The sequence below is a fragment of the Brachyhypopomus gauderio genome, unplaced genomic scaffold (genome assembly GCF_052324685.1).
Source record: "Brachyhypopomus gauderio isolate BG-103 unplaced genomic scaffold, BGAUD_0.2 sc90, whole genome shotgun sequence".
Lineage (NCBI taxonomy): Eukaryota > Metazoa > Chordata > Actinopteri > Gymnotiformes > Hypopomidae > Brachyhypopomus > Brachyhypopomus gauderio.
In genome coordinates, this window is record NW_027506911.1 from 768,438 (window position 1) to 785,619 (window position 17,182).

General features: G+C 45.1%; 1 protein-coding gene across 1 annotated transcript; it reads left to right on the forward strand.

Moving 5' to 3' along the window:
- The first annotated feature begins 4,906 nt into the window (after positions 1 to 4,906).
- LOC143493611 (dorsal-ventral patterning tolloid-like protein 1) lies at positions 4,907 to 9,480 on the forward strand. The gene is made up of 5 exons (XM_076992132.1): positions 4,907 to 4,915; positions 7,003 to 7,216; positions 8,645 to 8,915; positions 9,174 to 9,243; positions 9,352 to 9,480. The coding sequence occupies exons 1-5, from the start codon at positions 4,907 to 4,909 to the stop codon at positions 9,478 to 9,480; spliced, it is 693 nt and encodes a 230-aa protein (XP_076848247.1).
- Positions 9,481 to 17,182: the final 7,702 nt, after the last annotated feature.

The following is a 17,182-nucleotide window of genomic DNA, read 5'->3' on the forward strand; positions in this document are numbered from 1 at the left end:
CTCCAGTCCTGTGGAGTGAGATTACTGTCTTTAATACAAGAGAGCAAAGATGAGGTTCAATTGAGCAAGTAAGACACACTGAGCAAAACAACCGAGCAAAACCAGTGACAGTGAGAGCAGAGAAACAAGAATCACACAGTTAAGTGTGTTTGTTTCACTGTTTTAAGCACACGTTTTTGCTTGATTCTCTGTTTTCAGTGCACTTTTCAGTTTTTTGCTCACTTCTAAAACTACCACACAGACATTTTATTTGAATTTTAACGTCATTTGGACATTAATGCCAAGCTAAAGAACACTGATAAACATTTCAACCACTTTGTGCTTGCAAAGCAGAATCTGAGAACAGTTGTAAAAGAACTTGGCCTCCTCCAGCACAACATCATTCAGTCTGAACCCACTCACTGGAGCTCCACGCACCACATGAATCAAAATCAAATCAAAATCAGATTTATTGTCACATCACCAGAGTACAGGTACCCCGGTGAGTGAAAAACTTGTGTGCATGTTCCACAATTTGCAGCAACAATATTACAAAGATGTATAAATTACAAACAATTTAAACTATGTACATTTAAAGCTTACTCTGTATGTCTTAAGATAAAAATTGTTCTAATTTTTGATATCTACAATATATTAAATATACATGTGATATTGCACAGAAAATGGAGATGAATGTAACAGGTTATGGAGATTATACTGTTGTATAGAGGTGCCTGTAATCCCAGTGAGTATGATGCTGTATTGATGTCAGAGCAAGGTATGGAGTGAGTATATGGGAGCGCAGGGCTAGAGTATTGTCTCGAGTTGGTATTATTAAGGTATGGAGTGAGTATATGGGAGCGCAGGGGTGGAGTATTGTCTCGGGTTGGTATTATTAAGTCCAATAGTCCAGCAGTGCAGAGGTGCAGTGTGAAATAAAGTGCTTTGGTGCTCATGCATGTAATGGAGGGTGTGGGTTGGTCAGAGCCGAGATTACTGGCTGTTCAGGAGCCTGGTGGCATGGGGGAAGAAGCTGTCTCTGAGCCCACTGGTTCTGGCTTTAAAGCTTCTGAGCCTCCTCCCACTCGGCAGCTTAGAGAACAGACAGTGGCTAGGATGGGAGGAGTCCTGCTAGGATGGGAGGAGTCCAGCTAGGATGGGAGGGGTCCAGCTAGGATGGGAGGGGTCCAGCTAGGATGGGAGGAGTCCTGCTAGGATGGGAGGAGTCCTGCTAGGATGGGATGAGTCCTGCTAGGATGTGAGGGGTCCTGCTAGGATGGGAGGAGTCCTGCTAGGATGGGAGGAGTCCTACTAGGATGGGAGGAGTCCTGCTAGGATGGGAGGGGTCCTGCTAGGATGGGAGGGGTCCTGCTAGGATGGGAGGAGTCCTGCTAGGATGGGAGGGGTCCTTTATGATCATTCTGGACTTCCTCAGGCAGCAGCTGGTGTATAAGTCCAGCAGGTTAGGGAGCTGAACCCCGGTGATGGACTGTGCTGTTCGTACTACTCTCTGCAGAGATTTCCTCTCAAGATCAGTGCAGTTCCCGTACCAGGTGGTAATGCTGCCAGTCAGAATGCTTTCTACAGTGCAGGTGTAGAAGGTCTTGAGGATGCTGGGCTTCAGACCAAACCTCCTCTGCCTTCTGAGGAAGTAGAGGCGCTGGTGGGCCTTCTTCAGTACCTGTGTGGTGTGCACTGCCCATGTCAGGTCCTCGCTGATGTTAACACCCAGAAACTTAAAACTGCTGACCCTCTCTACCGCAGTCCCATTGATGTGGATCTCTGGGTGTACTCTCTCCCGCCTCCTGTAGTTCACGATGAGCTCCTTGGTCTTACTGACGTTTAGAGAGAGGTTATTCTCCTGACACCATTCTTCCAGGATTTTTACCTCCTCCCTGTAGGCCGATTCATCATTATTGGAGATCAGGCCCACAACCGTTGTGTCGTCAGCAAACTTTATGATGTCATTGGAACTGTGTGTAGCAGTGCAGTGGTGGGTGTACAGAGAGTACAGGAGCGGGCTGAGCACACAACCCTGGGGGACTCCGATGTTGAGGGTCAAAGAGGAGGATGTGATGCTGCCCATCCTTACCACCTGCCGTCGGTCCGTCAGGAAGTTCAGGATCCAGCTGGACAGTGTGCTGTTCAGACCCAGATCCTGGAGTTTGCTGTCGAGCTTCGAAGGAACGATGGTGTTGAATGCTGAACTGTAGTCTACAAACAGCATTCTCACATACGTGTCCTTCTTGTCCAGGTGGGAGAGGACAGTGTGCAGCGTCAGCACGATTGCATCATCAGTGGATCTATTTCTCCTATACGCAAATTGCAGAGGATCCAGGGTGGCAGGCAGTGAGGAACAGATGATGTCTTTGACCTGCGTCTCAAACGGGCGATTTTAGGATCTGGTCTTTAGGGGTGCCCAGCCCCCAGTGCTCACAGAGGCACAATACCAAAGTATTGCGCAGGTGCAGAGCAAGTTTTTTGCACAATATAATATTTTAAAAATGTGTTGAGCCAGGGGGTGCTAAGCAACCTCACGGTGGTGCTCTAGCACCACTAAAAATACCCTAGCCTCGCCCCTGGTCTCAAAGCATTTGCTCACGATGGAGGTCAGGGCAACACGTCGCCAGTCATTCAGACAGGTAATGCTGGATGACTTTGGGACTGGCACAATGGTGGCTAGTTTGAAGCTAGCTGGTACGGTAGAGAGAGACAGTGAGGTGTTGTAGATGTCTGCATAAACACCTGCTAATTCTCTGTAGCAGGCTTTCAGCACTCTACCTGGTTTGCCGTCTGGTCCTTCTGTCTTGCGCGGGTTCACCCGTCTGAAGGCTCTGCACACATCACTGACGGAGGGGGGGTTGGGATCAATGGTGGGCGGGGCGTTCTCCAGCTGGGCAGCGAGGTTACTATCAAAACGAGCGTAGAAGCGGTTTAGCTCGTCCGGTAAATCAGTGCTGCTATTGGGCAGAGTGTGAGAGGCAGATTTATAGTCCGTGATTGTGTTTAGTCCCCGCCATGAACTCCCTTTAGTTATGTATGTTTACACTTTGTTGCACCTTTTGTTCATATCTGCTGTGACGCTGGTGTGTGAGAGGAAGGAGACACAACGAGCGTCTTGCACACTAAACGTTTAATCAAACACAAACACGTAAAGTCCAGCACAAACGGAGCAAGCACGCTGACGCAATGCTTGCACGGGCATGAACTTTGGACAAAGACGAGCACACGACACTGCACGAACGCACATTAAATAGGTGAATTACACAGACCCACGTGACCTCGAGACAAGGCACAGGTGTAACAAACGAACACGCTCACAAACAACCCACGGAAGTACAAACATGGACATAACGACACGCAGACAACGTAGCGGCACGCCCACAGAGAAGGGTCCGGAGACACCTGCCTAACTAACCGCACATTGTAAATATAAATTTTTTTTATTTCAGGGTGTTTTATATATATATTTTAATTATTATTAGTAGTATTTTTTGTAACATTGTACTTTGTTACATCCTGTGTAGACAGCAAAAAAAGAATTTCATTGTACAGATTTCATGAAATTTTCATTGTACTGTACATATGACAATAAAGATTTGAATCTTGAATCTTTGTATTGTTGGTGTTAAACTGTGCTTCCACTTTCTCCCTGTACACCCGTTTAGCTGATCTGATGGATTTACGCAGAGCGTAGTTGGTTTTCTTGTACTCTTGTGTATTTCCAGATCTGAAAGCAGCGCTGCGTGTGCTAAGGGCGGAGCAGACCTCACAGTTCAGCCAGGGCTTCTGATTGGGCAATACGTGGACTTGTCTGCAGGGCACTACGTCATCCACACACTTGCGTATGAAGGCGGAGACTGTGTCTGTGTACTCGTCAACGCTGCTCGACCAATCACGGAACATTTCCCAATCCACATGCTCGAAACAGTCCTGCAGTATAGCGTCTGATTGGTCAGACCAGCGATGATGCAGAGATGCATTTCCCCATTGCGGGACTAATAAAGGCTTATCTTATGCTGGAACGGAAACATCTACGCTGGAGATTAGGGAACATTTGCTACACCAACTGCTGATCAATTGGACATAATTTCCAGTTTGATTGACATGCTGGAACCTGTTGAGGAAGTTCCTCTTGAGATCAACAGTTCAGAGGCTCCATCTCCAGTGTCATCCCAAGCATTGCTGTGCTGAAGATGGAGCTTCAGGCAGAGGGTCATAACACGAGGAGGATGGAAACACTCAGGGAAACCTGCTGCAGAAAAGGTTTGCAGGGATGGAGGAGAGAAAATGTTTGGTGCTAGTGACACTGCTGGATCCTCGTTATATCCTCATGTCTTCTTTACAGTGGACACACTGACCAAGACAGAACAACAGATAAAAGAAGAGCAGGACATTGTGTCCCAGTAACTGATACAGACACACTGAAGACCAAGGATCAGAGAAAGGTGGAAGATGAAGAATTACCTGCTCACTCCAGTGTTCTTCCACAAACATATGTAAATGTTCACCCGAAGCTCCTCGGCGGGAGGGGGGCCCTGCTGGGTGGGGGGTAGTTCCCGGGGGCGAGTGGCGCTGGGACTTTGCTGCTGGCCCAAGGGGGGTGGGCTCTGTTTCCTCTGGTTCCCCTGGTCCTGCGCTCCTTGGCTGGGGGGGCGCTGTCCGGGGTCTCCCTCTCCCGCCTGCAGGGGCGGGCATGCGAGGGTCACTGGGAAGTGCGGCCCTGGGACTCCACAGCTCCTGGGGGGGCCGAGGGCGGGTGGGATTCCTGGGTCTCTCTCTGCTTACCTCTGGCCTCTGGGGGAATGTTGTCGCAGCTTTCTACCCTCGCTGGCAATTACATTCCGTACATTTATCCTATGTTGCACTTTTGTGTTGTACATGGACACACATTCACACATACATATACATCAGTCATTTGTGCCATATGTCTTGGGTAATATTTGCTCTTCTTTGCAATTTGAGCTGATTGTTTTTTCTTTAAATATATATATTTACTTTTTGTTTTTTTTTTTATATATGTGTGTGTGTGTGTATGTGTATGTGTATATATTGGAATATATGTATGTATGTGTATGTGTGTGTGTGTTTGTATATATATATATATATATATATATATATATATATATATATATATATATATAATTTTTTTTTCTCCCTGCCCTTCTGTCCTTTCCTTTTTTATTCTCTCTCTCCCCCTCTTTTCTTCTCCCCTCTTTTCTATACTCTATCCTCTCATGGTCCACCTAACCCCAATAATTATCACTTCACACTATATTATATGGAATTGTTATTATTTGATCCATTATTTGTTATAAAAACAAAGTTGTCCTCCAAAGATGGGGGGGTGGAGATGGGCCAAAAAAAAATTCAGTACCAGAGTGTGGACACACCCCGCTGAGTGGATTCATAGGCACGTTACTGTAATCAAATGCCGTAATGTTATATAGTTAATTTCGCTTCCTTAAATCAAATCAAATCAAATCAAAGTTTATTTGTATAGCGCTTTTAACAACTCAAGTTGTCGCAAAGCAGCTTTACAGGGTTTACAAGGTTAACAATACTATGGGTCCAGAACCCTAATGAGCAAGCCAAAGGCGACAGTGGCGAGGAAAAACTCCCTATGATGGTGGGGAATAGGAAGAAACCTCGGGAGAACCAAGACTCAAAAGGGAACCCATCCTCCATTGGGCGGCCCGTTAACACACAAATACACAAGTCACACAATCAGACTAGGTAAAAGGTAGAATTGAAAGTTCTGGGTTTTGATATTGTCACTGTAAATGTCTGTTGATGAATGCCAGGCTTTCATTCCGTGTCGGAGCAGTGATGCTGGTATTGTAGGCTCCGACTGCAGTGTTACTCCCCAGGTGAACCCCGGTATCAGCACATCCACCAGCAGCCAGACTATCCCCCAGGTGCCTGCAGGTGCCTGTATCCAATCGTCTTGGGTAGAGCCATGCAAGAAGATAGATAATACAGACTGAGTGGACATGAATTTAAACCACCGTTGATTTAAATGTACGTAGCTCACGTGCCAGTGATCAGCATGTGGCTCCGGCAGACTAATCTATAGCAGCATAACTAAAGGGAGAGGTTCAGAGGTGACCACAGGCATGAGGGCTCACTGAGACATTGCTTTCCAGTCAAGTCATAGTCACAAATAGAGTAATGCCAAGACACAGCTGGATGACAGCATCAACATCTCAGATCACCAGAAATCTCAACGTCTGGGGGCCCCCAAGCCCCTACACCTTACAAGGGGAATTTTAGCTGAAGGCTTGACTAAACAGGTGAGTCTTAAGTCTAGATTTAAAGATTGGAACTGTGTCAGAGTCTCGGATTGGAGCTGGAAGGCTATTCCATAATTGAGGGGCTTTAAAAGAGAAAGCTCTGCCTCCGGCTGTAGTTTTACAAATTTTTGGAACTACGAGAAATCCAGCATTTTGGGAGCGCAAAGGGCGAGATGGGTTGTAGTAATCAATGAGTTCACTCAGATATTGTGGGGCAAGACCATTTAACGCCTTATAGGTTAACAGGAGAACTTTAAATTCAATGCGATATTTAATTCCTTAGACAAAATATAAACAGTCAAAGCCTGTATATTAACTGATTTCCGAAACAAAAAGCGTTTAAAGGCTCCCGCCTCAAATAGCTTTCGTGGTTGTGTGGTGGAAATTTGGTGATTTCCATTTATGTCAGGCTTTCTTAGTATACAATAAACACATTAGGGATAGGTGTTAGAGATCTTTTTACATATACGTGTGTTGATCATGGCACTGAAGCCATTCTCGTGACTTCAGTAGGCCTCAGATGTGTGTGTGTGTGTGTTCTCTGGCCTCGGCTGAGGCCTAATCTGATGTTCCTCTGGTGTTCCTAAACTGACCTCGCTGGGGACGCCAAATCTCTACTTGGAAGGGACTACGGCGACACTCAGTCTGTCATGACATCACGAGGCATGACATTCTTTCTTTTCCTCCCTTCATTGTCTCCCTCTCTCTCTCTCTCTCTCTGCCCACGCAGGTGTTCAGCGAGTTGGAGATCGAGCAGCACCAGGAGTGTGCGTACGACCACCTGGAGGCGTTCGACGGCCCCTCGGACCACGCACCCATCCTCAGCCATCTGTGTGGCAGCCGGGTGCCCGAGCCGCTGGTCTCCACGGGCGACAGCATGCACCTGCGCTTCACCTCCGACGCCTCCGTGCAGCGCAAGGGCTTCCAGGCCACGCACACCACAGGTCAGCTGGGGAAATCCAGACATAGACCGGAACAGACCGGAAAAGACCAGTTTAGTGACAGACCACAGCAGTGTTAAACAGTTATTACAGTGTATTATTACAGTATTTTCAACACCTCTTGTTAGAGAGCCTGAAAAGTGTTACTCCCCTTACAGCCATATAAGCCAAACTGTATATACAGTGCCCTCTAGTGGCTGATTTGTGCATTACCGTACATTCAGGTCTGCTTTGGAACTAACCTGGCATGATCATAAACCAACATTCAATGAATTAGTGTGTTGTGCTTGAATAATATTGAAGAAAAGCTGCCAGGTATGTGTTGACCAAATAAATAGTAAATGAAATAATGGACAACCAAGTAGGGATGTCCCGATCCAGCTTTTTGAACTTCCGAACTGATACCGATATTCATTTGCACTTCCGATCCGATACCGATATCAGCCGATACCGGCCTATTCGAGCATGTATTAAAATTATTTAGCCAACTTACTTTGTTGTCAAACTCATTTTGAAAAACGTTTTACTGTTGATAACAAGTAGCCAGCTGAATTAGGTGTGTTTGAATAATACACAATGGTTGGTAAGGAGAAACTGACCTGTTTATTTAGCAATTAATAAACTCAAAATAGACTAAATAATAAATAACAAACAGAAATGGCATCAGCAGTACAAATAATATTGTAAATGACTTGTTATTCCCTGGGTTTTGGCACTGTTCAATGGCAGTTTGTCACGGTTCTCAAACTTTTCTGCCAGTGTTAGTTGTGTAGGACCTTTTTTTATTCGGTGTAGGATCTTTTTGTATTCGGTTTTCTTTAGAAACTCTTCATATTGTTTATGGTGGTATTTCGCTAAATGCTTGTTTAGATTGGTTGTATTAAAAGTTCTTACAGCTTTACCACCACGCATAACTTTACTGTGGCATATGTTGCACTCTACCTCTTCGTCTTTGTCGTCCTTTAAGGTAAAATAATCCCACACAACTGACATTTTTACCGATAACATCAAATTTACATGGCCGTCTTAATGGTTAGGAGATGCAACTGAGCTAAATTGGAGAGATGCTATGCTCGTGTGCTGAAGGTGGGCTGGAAAATGCGGACCGGATTTTACTCTCACTGGCGAAAACACAGCAAAATCTGGAATGGATTATCTAAATGAGTGCGCTGGAAACCCGGATCGGACTTTCAAAAAAAAAAACTGGACATGGAGTCTGGATCGGCATTTTCTAGTGCCTGCCGATCCGATACCGATACGCATTTTTGCAAATATCGGATCGGGATAAGCCTACAACCAAGCAGTAAAAGAATCACTGATATGGTTTAAGTAAATAACCAGTAGTTACATGATTCATTGCTAACAATGCACAACTGTGTGTGTGTGTGTGTGTGTGTGTGTGTGTGTGTGTGTGTGTGTGTGTGTGTGTAGAGTGTGGAGGCAGGCTGAAAGCAGAGGCCAAGCAGAAGAACCTGTACTCCCACACCCAGTTTGGAGACACCAACTACCCGGGCCACACGGAGTGTGAGTGGCTGCTGGTGGCGGATGCCAGCTACAGCATCGAGCTCACCTTCACCACCTTCGAGGTGGAGGAGGAGGCCGACTGTGGCTACGACTTCATCGAACTCTACGACGGCCGCGACACCCAGGCGCCCAGACTCGGGCGCTTCTGTGGCTCTGGGGTAAACGCTGAGGCCCTGAGGCCCTGTGTGTGTGTGTGTGTGTGTGTGTGTGTGTGTGTGTGTGTGTGTTTGTGTGTAAATGCGTGCATGTATTTTTGTGAATGTGTGTGTGTGTGTGTTTTTTGTCACACAATAAAAATCTCCTCTCTCTCTCTCTCTCTCTCTCTCTCTCTCTCTCTCTCTCTCTCTCTCTCTCTCTCTCTCTCTCTCTCTCTCTCTCTCTCGCCCCGGGAGGAGCTGTACTCAGCGGGTGACGCTGTCTTGATCCGCTTCCATAGTGACGACACCATCAGTAAGAAAGGCTTCCATATTCGCTACACCAGCACCAAGTTCCAGGAGACGCTGCACGTGCGTAAGTAGCGTTCCCGGGACTCGCTGCATCCCAACCGCCCGCTCGACGGAACGCCGGAGCCAAGCCACGTCCACGCGAGAAGCCCCGCCTCCTACACCCCCCAGAGACTCCGCCCCCGCACTGGACTCGCCTCCTTCCACTCACACGTGGCTGGCCATGATGAGAGCGCCACCCACCGGACTCCAACCTCCAATCACGTGTCCCACATCACCCGCCTCCGTAGCACAGCTTAGACACCCACAACGTCCTCACATGGAGAGAGTCCTCACAACGCTGCGTGGAGAAGGGCTGCCGGTCCTGAAATGAGCAGCACGTTTCCCCGCCTGTGACAGCAGGCACACGTTTCCCCGCCCGCGTTTACGCGCATGACTCGGCGAACTCCACCGACGGAAGAGGCTGGTTCCAAAAAACAGCTGCTTTTGCCGCACCATACCTCAACTACAGTGGCGGATGCTGGTCTTTCAAGGAGGGGAAGCTCAATTTCGGCTTGAGTGTTAGAAGTCAGTCTCCAAACACAAGCAGCTACAACAAAAACCACCAGAAATAGAAGCTCGATTTGTCGCTAGTCGTTTTTAACGAAGAAAATGCTGCTAAGAGGATTAGGAAAATCTCCGGTTCAACTCAGAACAGAATGAAAATCAAAAAAAAAATTAAAATTAAATGCTCCCGCTGAGGTTTACACCAAAAGATCGCTGATTCGCTCATTTCGCTGTCAATCAAAAAGGGATTCAGCCTCAGACAGATCATCCAATCATCATGCAGAAGCTGAGCGTCCGGGCCAGCCGAGGCCAGCCCACTGCCCCATAGACCCCCAGAGACGCTGATCGTCCGATGGGCGGGACAAAGCCCAGCATTTATCCAATGGCTCGTTTCGTTTCGCTGCACTCTTTGCTTCGCTATTGAACTCTGTAGACGCTCAGCGTCCACACCGTTTAAAGCGCTGTGAAGCTGCGGGACTGAGTGAGAGGAAAGCCGCGTCGTTACCAGCGATAAGAAGCTGATTCTGAACAAAAGTTGAGCGCGTTTTAGTGCATATTTAGTCAATGAAAATGACACTTATTTTTTGACATTTTAGGGGAAGCTGAGCTTCCCTTGCAGTCTTAGAGCAATCGCCACTGCTCAACTAAACTGTGCGTGCGTGCGTGTGTGTTGTATGTGTGCGTGCGTGTGTGTTATATACGTGCGTGTGAGTGTGTTATATACGTGCGTGTGCTGCATGCGTGCTGGTGTGCACATTTTCATTTAAGTATATGTCTGGGTGTTTGTGTGTGTGTGTGTGGGGGGGGGTTTCCTATAAAACATGAAATCAAAAAAAAAAAAAAAAAACATTTTCGTGTTGCTGATGTGACATGTTTACATGTGTGTTTACATGCGTGTTTACATGTGTGCGTTCCTCTCCGTGTGATGATGGAAAACGAGGACCCTTATACCCATACGAAATCTACAGTGTCCTTTCACTTTCGATGGGAAGACTTTAACCGCAAGTGTGGTTCGTCTGTGTGTTTTGGAACGAGCATGAACATGGGTTTGTACTCCCGATCAGAACAGAGATGGACTCACGTCTTAACATATTCTACTTAACAAAGACCACGAGTAATGTGTATCCACTGAATAACTCTCATTGTTTTGTTTGTGTGGGTGGGTGACATTAGTTTGGCTCAACATACTTAGCAAATGCTTTAAAACAAGACAAAAGAGGCTGTAAACAGGAAGAGAATCTGTACGTAAAGTATATGTTACAGAGGCCACAGCCCCTCACTACAACCCCCATAATTCTGTGCGCTTAATATGCACTTAACCCAAAAGAAGAGGATGTGTATCTGCTTATTCATTCATGCTCTCCAGCCAAGGGCCGTTCTGCAGACTTTGTCCCATGTTTTACAGACGACACAAGCTGACCTGTGTTTCAGCGAACTGTGTTTGAGTATTATTTGAGTGCGATGAAGCCCCGCCCACTCTGGAAAGTGGGCTGGCTCTCCAAGGGGTGGGGGAGGAGCGTTTGCTCCGACCAGCCCTGACGCTCCCCGGCAAGGCAGTCGCTGCAGGAGGGAAACCTTAACGGTGCTACTCGGAACTACAGTTCCCATGAGGCAGTGCTGCTCGACAGCGCGTGGAAACGGACGCCCAATGGAGTTGCGAGCAGCGCCCGTGTGAGAGAGCGTAGGAACGACCATTGCCTTACAACCAAACGGATATTCTTGCACATGAGGAGGCTTATGTAAATAATGTTGGTTGTTGTTCGTTTTTTCCTTGAATTATTAATGTATTTTATTTTATATTGAGTTTCATGAATTTGAACGTTCAGTGTAAACAAAAACAAACAAACAAAAAATAACGCTGACCTGAAGTTGTCCCCCTTTCTCCAAGTTTACACACACACACACATACACACACACACACACACACACACACACACACATACACACACACACACACACACACACACACACACACATACACACACACAAACATCAGTGATTGTATATTTCATACTCAATATTTTTATAGTTACAGTTTGCAGCAGAACACTGTGAGTCTGATGTCTGATGCTAAGCAGTTCTGTGTGTGTGTGTGTGTGTGTGTGTGTGTGTGTGTGGGGGGGGGGGGGGGGGGACTCATCACTCTGTAACTGTTTCTGGTGTGGGTTTTTCTTTATGTGCCAACTTGTCTCTCCGTATTCAGTCATGAAATACTAAATATTTTCTCCACTGTCTATATTTGCCTGATATAAAATACTTTTCACTATATTGGTGATTAAACTAATGTCAGGTCAAATATGTATTTCTCTTTATTGCCAGTATTCCCAGTTTTTCCTCAATCCAGCTCTACACGTTTGCAGTTTTCCACCACATGTTGAATAATACGCAACGTAATACTGGGCAAACTTTTATGAATGTTTACATAGTGCATCAAACTAGTGCACTAATTGAACATGGAAAATTCAACTGAGAGGAGTATTAGCAGCCACAGCTGATTATTCCTCAATTGTTCTTTACTACGCAAACATAAAGCTTTTTACTTTAAACGTTACTAAACAGCTGGATAAATGACACTTTCCAAATGTGTCCAGAAGCTGTGATTCACTATAGCTGTACTCACAGATAACTTTGGTACTTGAATCAATCAATCAATCAATCAAATTTTATTTATATAGCACTTTTTACAACAGTTGTTGTCACAAAGCAGCTTTACAAGTGCCGAGTCCTAGCCCCCAGTGAGCAAGCCAATGGCGACAGTGGCAAGGAAAAACTCCCTAGTTTTTTTGCATGAGGAAGAAACCTTGAGAGGAACCAAGACTCAGGGGGGGAGCCCATCCTCCTCTGGCCGACACCGGTCACCATGACAACAACAACAATATAGACAGAATGTAGACAGAATGTAAAAGATGCAATAATGTCCATCATGGTGTAGGCATCCGGTTAGGCAGGAGGTGGCCGGCCCAGGATGGATCGCTTGTCTCTCCTCATCTCAGTATTCCTCAAGCAGGCGGGCAGCCATGTGGAGAAATGAAACAGGGAAAATTAGCTCTGTATGAGGACATATACAGGACAGGTAAAATTATAAACTTGAAGTGCATTGGCGTGTGATTGCAGCCTCATCTGAATGTGTTGAAGTCAATAGGCAGTTCCTCAAAGGTGAAAATGCCTCCAAAAATACAAAAAACTACTGGTCATTGCCGCTAATCGTATATTGGACAGATCAAACGGATACATGGTTCTGATGTACAAAGGAAATATAAATGTCCTAGTGATGAAAGTAACATGATCAAACAGTGAAAACTGAGTGGCCAGTCATACAGCCACCATTCGGGTTTCTTCAAACGGCAGGATCAGTACTGGGGTTCAGGTTTAGATGAAGGACGGCCAGCCATGGTAAGATGTCAGATACTTATGGAGATATCTAAGCCAAGAGGTTAGTAAACTGACCTGTAAATACTGGGTTCCGACTGTTACAGAGCACAAAGACACATTGCTGGCTTGCCTAGTACAAAGACATCTTGATTCTCAAACAATAAATATTTCAACAACCAGCTAATTGGTGACTATATTTGCTTGTAATCGATCTGATGACTTAGACCAGTGGTTCTCAAACTGTGGTACGCGTACCACTGGTGGTACGCAGAGCACCCCGCGGTGGTACGCCAGATGAACTCGGAAAATAAAAGATGCTTTGAGGTTTTTTTTTTTTTTTACACAACACATTTTTTTTTATTAAAACAGAATTATGACAAGTCCTGAAATTCAGAAACTAAAAGGGATTACTCGTATTATGTGCGGAGAAAATGTCGCTAAACAGTTCGACTTGGTTCATCTTTCAAACGACACGGTCACTCGCAGAATTGATGAAATGGTGGACAACGTCAGACAAACATTGACCGAGAGAATTAAAATGAGTAAATGCTTCTCACTGCAGTTAGATGAATCCATAGATGTCGCAGATTTAGCCAACTTGCTCGTTTACGTGCGATATGAGTATGAGGGCATGTCGCACGAAGACTTTTTGTGCTGTAAACCAACCACTACCAACACGAACTACAGGAGAACTACATTACAGTGTTGCCAACTTTTGACGTTCGCTTGGAGTGAGATTTTAACCTGGAGCGGGTGGCGAGTGTATTTTGTTGAGCGGGGGGGGGCGAACGAAAGTTGTTGAGCGGGGGGGGGGTGCCGAACGTAAAATGGACACAGATTCAGTGTTATATTGCCGGTGGATGGCGTGTGTCTCACGCTCAATGCGTGAGAGTTGACAACCCTGACATTATAACATATGTGTGTAATGAGCAGGGTTGCCAAATGCGTGAGACACACGCATTTGACCGTCTTCACACGCCACACATCCGATTTCTCACGTCGACAAAAAAAATCTAGTTTATTTACCTCTGATCCACATCTATGATTCAATGAGTTACTAGTTCGCCCCCCCCCCCCCCCCCCCCCCCGTCAACAAGGTAGGTGGTACGTGGAGGTTTTTCGTTTGACAGTTGGTGGTACTTTGTCTAAAAAGTTTGAGAACCACTGACTTAGACATTTAGATTTATTTTAATTGCTAGAAACATGTTTGTTACTCAAGCATCAGTAGTTCTGAGTTCAATGTTTCATGACTACAAGAGTGTTTGTTTATACCTTGTACCTGTTTGTGGTGCTTCTGTATTGCTTTATAATGGAGAGCAGTGTAGAGGCATAATTGAATACAACGTATAGTTTATATCTGGTCCCTGTCCATGGTGCTGAAGTGATTGGGTCTGTGTTGCTTTTTAATGGAGGGAGGTGCTGTGTTGTTGGTGGAGGTGTTGTTGTGGCATATTTAAATTTACACACAAGTAGTTTCTCAAATAAATAAATAAACCTCCACATAAGCAGATTATTAAACTCACCAGAAGTGGTAAACAGAAGTTTTATAAGGGAAAGTTGAAGTCGAAGTTGCATGACAAAAAGAAATAGCATTTACTGAAGCCAGGTGTGTTTAATTCCATTATAGCGTGCTAAAATTAAATTGCGTTTGAGGAAACTAGATGTTTCAATCCTCTGGAATTTGAAGTTTATAGTGTGACAAAATAAAACACCCACTGAAGGCAGGTGTGCCTGTTCTGTGTTTGGCGTAAAAAGGGTTGCAGAATAATAAAACTAAACAGGAGGTAAAACACAGAAGATTATAGCCTGTCCACTGAGACATTGTTTGAATCAAACCTGTACAGATCAAAGTATAGTTATAGATGCTGCTGTCACATGTTGTACGCTCTACATATGGTAACAGTTATCATGCAAGCCAATATGTACTCTGATATACCCTACACTGAAGCAAGCTGAAGCAACCCATGTTGGACTTATAACCAGGTACTCATGCCTGATGTACACTGAACTTATAGTTACCATAAATTAGCATATTCTAATATATTCTCTATAGCTAGTTGCCTCTACTATGTGAAAGCAAACAGAAGTGTCCTGTACCTGCTGCAGTGCAGGGATCTACCATCATCTCTACCAACATGTGTGTATCAGGCTCCCACTGGGCAGGACCATCTGCTAAATGTTGTAAATGTAAATTTAAATGTAAATTAAGTATGATGTAAATGTAACGCAAATGTAAGACTAAGACACGTTCAGGGTTGTGCCATGTGCTTTCAGAGGTATGCAAGCGTTTGCGGATCTTTGTTTAATGGTGTTCGTTTACTGTCTGACCAGTTTCCAAACGTACAGATAGTCAGTGAAGATTATGGATACTCTTTAATACTCTTTAATATAAACTTCTGTGTGTCTCTTATCAAGTAAGTGGCTACAAGCAAAAGCAGGTTGAACCCAGAGAGACCAGTTTTGTGTTCTGTAAAAGAGGCCAATACCCAAGATCCTCTCCTCATGATCCAAGACAGACAAGAGCAATGATGCAGACGCCAACCGTGAGGACTAGGAGACACTATTCTTATTTCATCAATGTTTTGGACCTCGTATATTACCTACACACCTCGTATGTTACCAACACACCTCGTATGTTACCTACACACCTCGAATGTTACCTACACACCTCGTATATTACCTACACACCTCGTATGTTACCTACACACCTCGTATGTTACCTACACACCTCGTATGTTACCTACACACCTCGTATGTTACCAACACACCTCGTATATTACCTACACACCTCGTATTTTACCAACACACCTCGTATATTACCTACACACCTTGTATATTACCAACACACCTCGTATATTACCTACACACCTTGTATGTTTCCAACACACCTCGTATATTACCTACACACCTCGTATATTACCTACACACCCCGTATGTTTCCAACCCACCTCGTATGTTACATACATACTTCAACATGGACGTGTGTTGCACACACACATCATGACACCTGGCTCACTATGTCCTCTCTGGTGCTGGTGCACGTGAGGGACCCTTGGGCTGACCTCGGCCCAAGATATATCCTGAGCCTGAGAATATCAAAGAACCACTCTTTCTGATAAAAGTTCAAAAGGAAGAGGCTCAACAGAAAGAAAGTCAGTATGAAGAAACAAACGTGCAAAGATGAAGTTTCATGCCAGATCATCCCTTCTTTTATTTATTCATTTATTTGATCAGTTTAAGTCATTTATGGTTCAGGCACCACCATCCACTGGTTTGATGATGTGGCACATTACATGTTTTGCTCTATTGGCAAGAGGACATCCTCATACCCTTTATGCTGTGTCATAGCAGTGCTATAACAACCTTATGTCTGCACTCGTGTGCTGCTGGGCATCGAGAGGTTTCCATTGCAGACCCGAAAAGAATCCAAGACCTACCAGCAGCTCAGAGTCAGCTTCTCTAACAATAGCTAATAGTGACACACACACACACACACACACACACACACACACACACACACACACACACACACACACTCACGCAGCCCTTCTCAGACCATATAAAAGCTGTGTGAAGGGACACGTTATAGAAGATGCGCTTAGGAGAAAGAAGAGAGAGAACACGTGACCCAAACATGTCCTGGGTCTGCGTGATACAAGCTCTGTCCCTTCAGCTAGATACGGTTTCCCTATTCAAAGGACACGTATTGTGGGCATGATGTCCTAGTTCAGAGAATAGAACTGGGAGAACTTAAGCTCCTGCTGAACTATATGCTGATACCACGACATAGCCGTTTAAACACACACGTCTTTATTTAGCAGGACTCGACGAGCAACCTGACATTTACCTGAACGCTAGAACAAACTCAGATAACAAACTACACATTCACAATAACCATCAGAATCACAGTGACAATCACCATCAATAACCCACAACCCAAGACTGAACACAAACAATATAAATGCAGGTGCTAATTAACAAATGAGACACAGCTGAAGGGGATAACACAGGGAATGGCCAAACAGAATGACAAGAGACAAAATCTTGATTGATAGGAGGGGCAGGACTAGAGATGACACAGTAT

Excerpts from the sequence above, each read along its gene's own strand:
- LOC143493611 (XM_076992132.1), top strand. Across the intron at positions 8,916-9,173 it reads GTAAACGCTGAGGCCCTGAG|TGACGACACCATCAGTAAGA; the intron begins GCCCTGTGTGTG and ends CCGCTTCCATAG. Across the intron at positions 9,244-9,351 it reads AGTTCCAGGAGACGCTGCAC|AGACTCCGCCCCCGCACTGG; the intron begins GTGCGTAAGTAG and ends TACACCCCCCAG.